Source organism: Stegodyphus dumicola, chromosome 9, assembly GCF_044657685.1.
Source record: "Stegodyphus dumicola isolate Sdum_Otavi_A_Nest chromosome 9, ASM4465768v1".
NCBI classification, from domain to species: Eukaryota; Metazoa; Arthropoda; class Arachnida; order Araneae; family Eresidae; genus Stegodyphus; species Stegodyphus dumicola.
Genome location: NC_140776.1, coordinates 119,348,015 through 119,361,076, shown reverse-complemented (window position 1 = coordinate 119,361,076; position 13,062 = coordinate 119,348,015). Strand labels below are relative to the sequence as shown.

Sequence of the window (13,062 nt, the reverse complement as noted above, 5' to 3'; positions counted from 1 at the left end):
TGATTTTGACTTTCTGCATGCCTTCGTGATGTAACAATAGCATACTCGGAGCGTATTCGAGAGATCCTGGTTCGAGTCCCGGCTGCGGTATTGCTCAATTTTTATGTTTTCACTACGTGATCAGTGCTGGTGTTGTGTTGTACCCCGACAACATCTGACGCATACGGCGAATTCCATAGGTGTCTGAGCCTCCATCCTATAGCTCCCATGTTGCTTTCAAGTATTTCCACTGGTTCTTGCATCTGAAGACTTTCCTGTCCGGGCATCACTTTACCACAAGAGAAATGTTGCAGGCAACTATGACAGGCTGCCTTCCTTCCCAGGCGGCAGACTTCTATGAGACTGGACTGCATATACTTAACCGACGATATAACAATTGATACAGTTCCGATGCTTGTTATGCTGAGAAGCAGCTGAAATATAGCTGTATCTTTTGCAGTAGGTCTTTAAAAGTTATAGTGCTTTGTTTTTTTTATGGTGTGCGGAAAATTGATTTTTCAGATGACCCTAGTATTGTTTAAATAATCATCATCTAAATCAGTATCTAACCCATTGAAATGATCATCTAAATATAAATCTTCAAAATCCAATCAAATTCATCCGCTAAATTTAAATCAGCATCTAAGTCAGCTAAATAATCATAACTATCCAAAAGATATCATCATTTCAAACCGTCATATATATATCATTTCATCATCATTGAAAACATCGCCAAATTAAGATAAATCATCATCGTTCAAATTAAATAAAAAAATCAGTATAATCTAAAGCTTCATCATCAAGAACACCATTCTCATTTGATCAGTATCTTCATCATCTAAACCATGTAAATGATCATCTAAATTTTTATCTAAATCACCAGAATATAGATTATAAAATTATCACCAGATAAATCAAAATTATCATCTAAATCATTTAAATTATCCCCATCATCCAAAACATATCATCAGGTTAAACCGTCGGTTTAACATCAGTTTAACATCGTCACTAACCTCATCGTCGAGATAGATAAATTATAATCCTCCAGTTCACCTAAATAGAAAGCAATGTAACCCAAATCATCTTCTTCTTCATCGTCATTTAACCATCGTCTCCACTGCCGAAACCCTCTAAACTATTCTATAGATCACTATCATATCAGCTATAAAATCCTCATCAGTCAAATCTATATCATCATCAAAATCATCTAAATATTCCTCACCACACAAAACACATCATCATTTTAAACCATCGGATCACTATCACCATCGTCAGAATAAAATAAACCACAATCACACAAATCACATCATCATTCCCATACTAATCATACGAAACTATATATCATATACACCATCATCATTGAAGTCGTCAAATAATAAAATCACCTGAATACAAAGTACTATCACCTAAAGTTTTATTACCATCATACTCATTTAATCACATTCTTCATCACTATAACATATAATCACGATAACTTAAATAAAAAATCATCAGCAGTTAGTATAAATCCTCATCCTTAAAATACCAGCTAAATTATTTAAATCATCATCATTTAAATCAAGATTTTTTTTTTTTTGGTGTTTCGCTAGTATAACATCAAAACGAGCCACTTTCATTTAGATACATACATGTACAGGTAAAAGTGTTGGAGCTTCATTAAAGATTGCACATCTATAGCTCCCAATCACTAACCGAATAGAGCACGGACGGAAGCCCAGAAGAAGAATAAACCTGCTGATAGTTCTTTAAAGAGAGATTTAGAAGTTAGTTTTTAAGTGAGGAGGACAAAAAGGGAGAACGGTTAATAGAAGAAATGAAAAAAACTAGAAAAAGGGTCATTAGAAGGTAGTAGTAATATTGTAGTGGGTAAATCAATTATTAGCCCATCGGATGAGACCAGAACTCGAAACTTTGTGCTGTTGGGAAAGGAGGGAAATCTAATAAAACAGGTTTTACATCAAGCTTGTATAGAACACTAGCAGCTTCGTCTGGCTATAAATGTACCGGAAAAATGGCTGAAAGAAACACCAAACGGTAAATTTAAAAACAGCGTAGAATTTTACTCTGCAGAACAACTTCATAAAAAAAGTTATTACGTGTAACAAAACTACAATGAAATAAGCAATATCCCTTAATACAAATATTAATTATCCTAATAAATAAATTAACCAACTTCTCTTTGCAAAATCTTAAGAACTCAAATGGTATAAAGGAGGTTAAGAACTTTGTTTCCTAAAAAAATCACTCAGAACTTTTCAAAATCTTAAAAACAGTGAAATGAGCAATAAATAACACAAAATAATACAAGAAACAATAATGCAAATAATTATTAACCTAATAAAAAATTAACGAACTTTCCGTTTAAGAAAAAAAAAATATGCAAAACTTTTCAGTATCTTACAAAAAGTGAAATAAGCAAAAAATAACATGAAAACAACTCAAAAAACATAAAATTCCGCGCAGAATTTTACTCTACAGAACAACTTTATCAAAAAAAATTAATAAAAATGTATTATATATGTGAAGAATTTCAATCATTTATGCTGTGTTTTTTTTAGCAGCACAAAAACGAGCAAGATTAAATAGTGTACTCAACAGCCAAGTAAGAACATATTTTAAGAAATTATTATTTTTTTTTTTTTTTTGAAGAATCATAAATGTAGTCTTAGCTTAAATTATCAGATGATAAGTTTAAAAAACAGGATCCATTTATTATTATTCAGGCGAAATAGCAGTTACAAAAATCAGATATGCGGAGTAAATAAAAAAGAATTATTAATAACTTTTTGTATGAAGTTTACTGCATCGTAACATTTAACAAAAAGCCCCGATATTCCTTTTGCGAGTCTTTTTATAGCCTCTGGAAAGGCGGAGCTTCCAAAAATGACGTCAGCCAATCCAGTTCGCTTTAAATATTTCGAGAACATTCTATAACTGTACGTGTAGAAAAGGCGGGAAAAACAACTTGACTACGGGGCTGTGGATTTAATTCCGCGTACTTTCAAATAAGAGCACGTCGCCATTAAAAATGAAAAGACATACAGATAGAATTTCAAGTGTATTCTTGATTATGGAATATTATTATTACATATATATAAATGACAATGAAATATGCCAATCTCTTAAAAACAGTGACATAAGAAATACGATGAAAACTTGTTGCCAAACCCATATTTCTAAAACAATGGTGTATTGGTGTGTATTTTAATTATGGCAAAGCACACTAGAGCTATCTGCCTAAGAGGAGGGATGCCTTCGTGGAGGACTTTCTAAGGGAAACTTGGTCGTATACACGTGGGGAAAACCACGAAAACACCCATGCAGCCAGCCCGTTCGCGGGATTCGAACCTCAGACCGAACTACCAGTGTTCAGCGACTTTACCGCTCGGCCGCTGGTGCGCCCTAAAAGAATGAAACTATTCAAAATGATGCGATTTCATCAAAAATCTATCAACAACAATAAGACAGGAAAATTGTTTCCAAAATCACATTTTTAAAGATGTGAGATGTGTGAAGTGTACTCGGAAGCTTCATTTAAACATATTTTTAAAAGTACAAAATATTATCAGTTTTCCAAAATTACTTTTGTAAAAGCAGTCGCAAGGATGAAAGTTTAACGTGTCCAAAAATCAAAGAAAAATAAACTGTACATTTTTAAAAATAAACTTTTTTAGAAAATATCCCTTTGAAAATGTGTTAAGCTCCATTTGTTAAATAAAATCGTATTTAATCGATTTATTGAAACAAGAAATATATTTTAAAATCGTAAAATATCTAAGTGCTTACGTTTCATGACGATTTGAAAATGGAGTGTGTAGAGTAAAATCTCGCTTTCCTATAGGCCATTATGTCTCAAAACGACGCGATTTCGTCACAAAACATAAAATTTAAAAAAAATTCGAATTAGAATTTCGAAACAATCGCTTCGAGGTGCACTGGCCCTTGTCTAGATACACCTATGTAGCAAATTTTGTAGCCGTGTGTCTATTAGCTTACGCGCAGTGCAAAGGAAAGAAACACACAGAACACACAGACAGACTCTTTCTTTTATTATATGTAGAGATATCATATGGCAAATTTGGAATAATTCTTAAAATAGAAGAAAAATATATGTAGAATAATACATCAAGTATACAATAACACATAATGTGCCATTATAATAAAATTATAATTTTGAATAAAGTGCTAAAATATAGGATAATACATGATGAATCATATAATAAAATTAATAAAATATAAGTATAACATGTAGAAGAGAATAAAATTGTATTTTAGAATTCATGATCTCAAATAGTTTTCAGTATTCATTAGGCAGAGTTCATAAGTCAGTAAAGTGTTCATGATTAGAGAGATCATAAAAAGTTCCTCGTTTAAGTTCATATATTTTACATGATTCATACAATATTCATAGCTCATTTTTGTCATGACACAGCAAATCAGTATCATGACTCACCTATTCAGTTCTAGTTTACTCTCACGACTCAATTTTTATATTTCATTCTGTTTATTATGGATTTTGCAAGGCTTTTTTTATTACGATCAGTAGAAATAAGTATTTGTGACAAAGATCGATAATTATCTTAAAATTCTACAAGGGTGAAAATTAAATATTTTGTTATATTTCGTCTGTTGTAGATGGGGTTACTCTGCATGGATTTAATCCAATTGTGTTAAGTTTTGGTGAATTTGTTTCATATTAGAATGAACATGTTGAAATTTTCTGATCGTTCTTTTGAATGATATATCAATATTTCTGGGTGCGCGAACAGGATACGTTTTCTTGAGAGGAGATGAGAAAAGATAGTGATCACTGTCTCCTTTCTAGCAGCATATACAGAAGTCAGTGTTTATTAAGTTTCTTTGACGAAAATAAACACGATATGGCCCATGGCCAGTAATATTACATGTTAAAAAGGATTTTGTACTCTTGGTGTCAGTATTGCAATAGGGGTAGAACTAGTAATTTCGTCGACCTGTAGATGCGTTATTCCATTGTTCTTGGCATATTTGGGTAATTTGTTCTTTTATGGAGAATCGAAGATAAGATTTGGGAAATTTCGTATATAGGAAATTGCTTTCTTGATTAGGAACAGCTTCTTTGCAAGTTTGTCGAATGTTTCGTTACCGGCATTTCTGCTATGGCCTCTTATCCATGATATATGAATTTTTAAATTATCTGTTTCTTAGAGAGGTTATTGATGTCATGAGCAATAAAAGACTGATTTTCTGGGTTAGAGATAGCATAGATGGCAGATTGACGGTCAGTATTAATATTTGATTCTATAATTAAATACTTCAATTGAATTGTTTTTAGTTTTAGTTTTTATTGATGTTTTCATTTTTGGGTGTGATACAGCAGGAGATGTCTATTGTAAGGAGCAGGGCGCATTTCGTAATCCTCTGTGATGTATATGGTTTTGTTATAAGTAATATTATGGCGAAGTTGATATATTGTAGAATAAATTGCTTCTTGAATGGATTCCACATGGAGTAGAATAGTTCCAGCTAAGATATTAAGAGCAGTACTGGAGGTAGTTCCAAAGCCTCTGGTAATATTAAGCGTAAATTGTCGTTGTGTTGAGGTAAGAATTTTTTCTTTTCTTGTTGTTATAGGGAATGGCCAGATGGCAGAGCCGTATGTAATAATTTTGGTTATTACTGTACGATATAGTAATTTGGTGATATGGCGATTTAAACCCCAGTTTGTGCCATGCACATGTCGAAGATTTTGACTTATAGAATGTGTACGAATTTTAAGTTCTTTGAGATATTCGATAAAATTTTGTTTTGATGTATTATAATTTCCTAGGTATTTGATTGATTTAGTATGCTTGATTTTTTTTGCCATTTATTTTAAGAGAAAGTTGCTTAGTAAGATTTTGTCCAGGTTTATTATTTGTCACGATTCTAGATTTGGAGGATGAAATATCAAGTTTAATTTTCTTGCATTCTTGCTGGAATATGGCTATTATTTCTTGACAATTTCTTCGAAGGATTAAATGGGACCTTCCACTAATAACAAATGCGACATCATCGGCGAAAGCAGTAATTTTAGCAAAAGGAAGCCAGGCACTTTTTATAATTTTATTAAATGTAATATTCCATAATTCTGCGCTCATACATGCGCCTTGTGAACATCCACGAACTTGTTTTCTTCTGATTAAAGTATTATTATATAAAATGAGACTATGCCGATTATCAAGGAAATTATTGATAATTTGATAGATATTATAAGGACATTCAATATTTCTAAGTGCTTCTTTAATTGAGGGCTGCCATAATGAATCAAAGGCTGATTTAAGATCTAAGTTGATTATTGCGGAGTGTAGGTTATTGATTTTATTAACATTGATTTGGTTTAGGACTGCACTGGTTGCATGAATGGTAGATTTTTGCTGCCTAAATCCATACTGATTTTCATTAATGAATTTATGATGGTGAAAATGGTATTCAAGTCTTCCTATAATACAACGTTCAAGAATTTCTCCAAGAGCTTGAAGAAGGTTAATTGGCCGATAGGAATTAGGAATATCAGGAACTTTTTTCGTTTTGAGGAAGAGTGTGATTTGTCCTGTTTTTAAGCAGTCTTGAAAAATACAAAGTTGAAGACATTTATTGCAGATTAGAATTAGCTTACGATTAGTTTTATGTATAATTTGGATGCAGATTCTATCTGGTCCAGGAGCATTTTTGTTATTGAGTTTTTTAATAATTCGATTGAGTTCCATGGATGTAAATGGGATATCATTTTCGTGGAAGTAGATTAAAACGAATTAATCTTTGTTCAGTTGAATCATCATATATGCTTTCGTTTGGTAGAATAACATCTAGGATGTTTTCTAAAGTCATCTTCGTAACATTTTTATCATTATTTCCCGTATTAGTGACTGTAAGTTGCGTTGGGTGGAAGATTTTGTTGGTTTCAATTTCGTACAATGAGCCATACGTATCCTGGTTGTTTGAACAATAGTTGCACCATGCTTAACGTTTTGCAGATATTATTTGCTTTTTATGTGAGGCTTTTCGTTTTTTGTATTTTTGAAGTAGGTTGAGTCGTTCTTCATCAGTTTGCGATGATTTGAGTTTTCTTGATCTTTTGAAGAAGGTACGTTCTTAGGTATCTTGAAACTTTCTGATAAGTTCCTTGGTAATATTATTAAGTTCTGTTTTAGTTGTACACAGAATAATAGAATTTAGAAAGTCATTTGAAATTGGATTGAACTTTCTTTTCTTTGTTATTATTGATTTTAAATCTTGTAAGTGCAGTAAAGGACGTATATTCAGTTATATCAAAAGAGATATATTTGTTATCAGATTCAGTGTTCATTTAGTATTGATCTGTTGTTAATTTTATTATCAAGATGTGTTGTAGAAATAAGAAGATCAGTCCAATCTTTATTGTAGGTATTATCAAAGGTAGGTCGGTCAGTAAAATGATTATGTAGAATGAGATTGTTTGCATTTAAAAATTCTTCAAGTATTTTTCCTCTGTGGTCTCCTCTGATCGGTTTGTAAGTATCCCCATTAAGTACTATGGGAGTTAAAGTCTCCACTAATAACATGCGACTATTATTATTGTTGTAAGATTTCATTTAGTATGGATAAGTTTTGATTTGGATTTTTGACGGAGATACATAGATACTAGTAATAAGAAGCTGAGATGCATTAGTATTGATTAAAATTGTGATTATATCTCGAGTATTAATCATTATTGTAGAATTCCATTTATTGTTTGGAATGAATATGGCTGTACGAGGAGATAAAACACCGGTTGAAGCATGACGTTGAATAATTGTCCAGTTATTTGGAATTTTTCCTAGTCTGCCAGTGATGCAATAAGATTCTTGTGTTATAATAAAATCTGCCAGATAATCTACTTGATACTGACTTAGTTGGTCGGTGACGGTCTTCTCTCTTTGAAGATTTATTTTGAGAAAGCGGATGCCATTGTTATTCTTTTTATTGAAGGAAAGGGTCTATAGATAGTCTGCAGGATCTTGCATTATTGTTGATAATATGTATTGGATTTTACTCGTCTAACTTCTGTTTGATATGTGGACCAGGAAATAGCTAAAGCTGGATGTTTACAGTCAAATTTTGTTTCATACTTTTCATTGTTAATCCAACAGTTTATGCAGTACGGAGTTTGGGAATAACAGCAAGAAACATGATATTTTCCGCCGCAGAATGAGCATTTTGGTTTGTTTGTCTTATGAGAGAAATCCTGACAGACTTGACATCTGCGTACACCGATAAACTCGGTTATTTTATTGGTGCGCCATCCAATATTTATTTGTTTTTTACTCATAAGATTTTGGAAAGTTTGACCGTGACATTTTATGATCCATTTATCAGTATTATTTTGATCATTCAGTTTAAATAAAGGTCTTAGCTCGGAAATATTTGATTATGTTTCTTGGGCTATAATTTGAATCAAGGCGTCAGAGTTGAAATGTTTTTGGAATATTATGAATTGTACATTTTGGTATTCTGGCTTCAGGAAATTTTACGTTAACTATATCTTTTACAACTGTTTTGGCAATGAGGTTATAGCTGATTTTTCCTATACCTTCTAGGTTATGACAGTGTATTGCAAGGCTTCCTTGAAGAAGGGTGTTTATTTTTTTGACGTTGATATTTAATGCTTGCAGTGGTATTATTTTCAGTGGTATATGATTTATTTGTTCTATTTTTCTTTTCCGGATCTTGCTTCGTTTGGTCATTAAATCAATCGTTCTACAGTCGTTATCCAGTTCTGGCTCTTTTCGGTGTTCATCCGGTTTCCTTTTCGGGTTTGACAGTTCTTTTTCGGTTCCAGCTTGTTTTTCAGATTTGGATTCTTTTCCGTTTTTTGCTTCTTTTCCAGGTATTGCGACTTTTCTGACTCGTCTATATTTTCCAGTTCTGGCATCTTTTCCGGCTCTTGCTTCTTTTCCATTTTTTGCATTTTTTCCAGTTTCTTCTTCTTTTTGAGTTCTTCTTTGTTTTTTAGTTTTTGCATTTTTTCCAGTTTCTTCTGCCTTTTCAGGTCTTCTTTGTTTACTTGTTTTTGTATCTCTTCCAGTTGTTTCTCCATTTTCAGTTCTTCTTTCTTTTCTAGTTTTTGTATCTCCTCCAGTTTTTTCTTGTTTTTTAGTTCTTCTTTCTTTTCTAATTTTTGAATCCATTCCAGTGTTTGCTTCTTTTTCAGTTCTTGCTTCTTTTCTAGTTTCTGTTGCTTTTCCAGTTTTTGTTTGTTTTTCAGTTCTCCCTTCTTTTCCAGTTTTTGCTTCTTTTTCTGCTCTTGTTTCATTTTCAGTTCTTGCTTCTTTTCCAGTTTTTGTTTCGCTTCCTGGTCTTCCTTCTTTTTCAGTTCTTGCTTCTTTTCCAGTTCTTGTATCTTCTCCGGTTCTTGATTCTTTTCTAGTTTTTGTATCTTTTCCAGCTTTTTCTTCTTTTTCAGTTCTTGCTTCTTTTCTAGTTTTTGTGTCAATTCCAGTTTTTTCTTCTTTTTCAGTTCTTGCTTCTTTTCCAGTTTCTCCTTCTTTTCCTGTTCTACCTTTTTATTCAGTTCTTGTTTCTTTTCCAGTTCTTGCATCTTTTCCGGTTCTCGCTTTTTTTCTAGTTCTTTCTCGTTTTCCAGTTTTTGCTCCTTTTCATGATCACAAGGAGGGTTTTCCAATCTACAAAATAATCAGTATATCTTTATTTCAGTAGTAAAAAAGTGAAAGTAATGCAACGACGATCACGTTTAACATGTACAACACTTCCATATTTAGATACTATATAACACTTTGGGCTCAGTTTCATAGAGAAAAATCTCCCCGTAGGTTTATTGTTTGACAGAATGTTTTTCTACAAAGGGCGAATTTGTTGTTTTCGTTATAAGGACCTAAAGCCAAGCAAAGAAGTTAAAGAATTTGGCGTGATTTGTATGCAATAAGCTACCACCATGAATCTCACGTAGAGCGTGATAATTTGCAAAGTTTCACTGCCTTACTTTTCCTTACTTAATTTTTACATATGTTGTAATAATAATAATAGTAATAATAAACAGGTGTCTTAAAAACAGAGGGAAAGAATGGCGAAAATTGCAAAATAGGAGGAAAAAATGAAACTGAAATGAAAAATGAAACAACTACAAACAAAGGATGGAAAAAGCATTTTAGAAGATATACACCTAACGTACTTTCTGAATCAGCAAAACCTGTATTTAAACGAGTATAAGTTTGAGAGCTTTAGATTAATTTATTTTTTGAATCAATTACTATTTCTTACGCATGCCAGATATTTTAAATTTCTTCAATTTTTGTATAATTTACTTACGTATTTTGTATTTTAACCTTTTCTTATTATTATCCCAGTAGAGGTAACCTTACACATCATTAAATTATCTCCGAGTTTCATCATTTAAGTCATCTTTCTCTCAGAACAATCTCTTTGCATCGCTGGCTGCACAGGTTTCAAATTTTCTCTCGTTATTCCAAATTCAGAACATTTTGCTGGTCTATTTCGTGGTCCAGCAGAGCAGCACTAGGAGTCTTGCCACCATTTGTATTCAATTGAAAATTTTATTCTCATTCTTCAGTTACATTCTTTAAGTTTTAATCATTTATACAGGAAGAAAGAAAGAAATCAAACACAGTAAAACAAATTAGGAAAAGAAATATCTGTTTTCTCCTATATTTATTGTTCCCTGTAATTTCTTTTGCCTGTTCCATTAAATTTATTGAAGGAAAATTTGCTAAGTTTTTCAGAATGTATTTCCTAAATCCTTATGCGAATTAAGCCTTTCGGAGCGTTTCGGCTACACTTTAATGGTTTTTAAAATGTAATGTTTGAATATTGACAGCTGCCTATACTGAAATATTTTCTCCATAGTCTTTAAAAAAAGAAGAATTAAAGTTCCAGGAGATTTTTTTAATGAAGGACACACATTTCTTATTTGAAGGGCAAGAGGAAAAAAAAAGATATTTTCGGATGGGAATATGTAGCATTGTAAACACCGTGTTTGTAAATTTCATCATATAGTAGCGACACTTGAGTCATAAGTAATTATGCACATATATGAGAGAGACGACATCGTGGAAAAATGAAATGGCAAAACAGGGCCGAAACAACTTTCCTGGCCGCTACAAACAACACAAAACACAAGAAAGAACGGACACCAATTATGCTTAGCACAAGAGAAATTAAAAAATAGGAACAAAATTAGACACTTATGGACCTCAAAGAAGGTGTTCGAAATTACGACCTGCGCCCTGATGCAGGTATCACATCTCTCGCACATCGACCATAAGATGTTCTGGAAAATACTGTGCATCCTGAGGACTTTCCCAGCAGCTGCCACGATATGTGCCACAAGTTCCTGTTGGACTTCTAACAGGGATTTCGTGCACTAATGTGTTGACGTACCCCGAGCGGAAGTGATAATGCAAGTGAAGTCTCGTGATCTTGCTGAACAATGCACTGGACTACCCCTACCAAACCCATGTTTAGGATACTTTCCTAAGGAACTTTCGAATACTTTCTTTGATGACGATCCAATGTTTTTGTTCTTATTTCATAGTTTCCGCTGCGCTAAGAATAATAAAGAAATATCTTTACACTGTTCGTACCCTATTTTTCTTGTGTAGTCTCTCGTCACTATGGCGCCAGGAAAGCATTTCCGACCATGCATTGCAATAAACGATTATATATATATATAATTTATTTCCTAAACAATATTGATTAATTGATTATATTATCTCCTAAGTTTAATTAAAGTAGAATTATTTTAAAAGAGTGAATCCATACTGGTAAGTTATATTTCGAAAGATGTTTTGAAGTAATTTGAAAGCAAAATGTTAAAAATGTTTTAACGGGGACTAGAGTTAAACCATCATGAAGAATAAAATTTCAATTGTAAAAGGAAAATTAAAAACATGTAATCATTGTCATTGATCGGAAATTAATTGACTTTTCAAGGGGAACAAACCAACTCCCGTTCAACGAACAATAATTGATAAAAATACGTAAATACGAAGGTGTTTCGTCTTTACTCGAGTTATAAGTTAAAGCCAAACCGGCAATTCTAGTCAAATATCCTAAATATCTTCGCGAATAGAAGGGATTATGATCCAAAGCTTATAGTCAAAGAACTTATTCTTATGAAGCAATTTTGTCAATTCAATTTGAAGTAAAAAGCAAAATCTGTAGAGAAATCCGATATAACCCGAGTAACCGTCCCCGACACCTTCATGTTTATGCATTTGAGTTCTATATTATTTGTAAAAATTAAACATTGGAAATTGTTATTATGAAATCGAATTCAAAGTAAAGTTGAAATAAACATAGAAGATTACAAAATAAGATAAATAATGCAAAGTTTGTAAAAACAAATCAAAGACAATATAAAGTAATATAGAAAAATGTAAAAAATAATATATAATAAAAACAGTGAATGTACATGAAGATATAAAGGCCAGAAAAGGTATTAAGTAACTTACATTCTTTCTAGTTGGGGAGTTGGCAAAGTGTTCTCTTCGTGTCTGACTCATAAGTGTTGGGTGTCCGAAAATTCTTAGCGGCAGTGGGGGCTTTGAATAATATCAGTCGGTAAGACTTGGGTAATGTAATTTATGGTAGTGGGTTGGACTCGGAATTCTTGAAGGATGTATTATGTGGAGTTCTTATTTGAGGGAGACTGTGTGTTAAGATTTTTTTGAAAATACTATTGAATGGAAATTATTAATTTTTGGCTAATTGTCGTGTCACAATGATTAAGAATTTAAGAAAGGAAAAAATAATTTTCACTGTCAGAGAGCTATTAGACAGTCATGAAATAGGCCCATTTTTTTTAGCTAAAGTCATGAAATAGGCCCATTTTTTTAGTAACAGTATAATAACAGCATGAGTCTGAAGACAATTAGCTTTTTACAATATATACAATTGAGTAATTACATTATATACAAGTCCTTCAACTGATAGTCATACAACTTATACCGCCTTCTCAGGTTTAGGAACAAATTATCATATCCCTATCAGTTACATGATTTAGAGTGAGTATTAAACGCCTGCTCTTTTAAGGCAATGGTTGATAAATTGAATGGGTATTAGATTATT

At 32.3% G+C, this 13,062-nt stretch overlaps 1 protein-coding gene across 1 annotated transcript in view; it reads right to left on the bottom strand.

The window, feature by feature from the left end:
- Nucleotides 1-8,556: 8,556 nt before the first annotated feature.
- Nucleotides 8,557-13,062, bottom strand: part of LOC146995471 (uncharacterized) — a 108,855-nt gene continuing 104,349 nt past the window's right edge. The window contains exon 4 of the mRNA XM_085824002.1: nucleotides 8,557-9,641. Coding sequence (XP_085680128.1) covers nucleotides 8,702-9,641 — 940 coding nt within the window. The 3' untranslated portion in view covers nucleotides 8,557-8,701. The remainder of the gene's footprint in view (nucleotides 9,642-13,062) is intronic.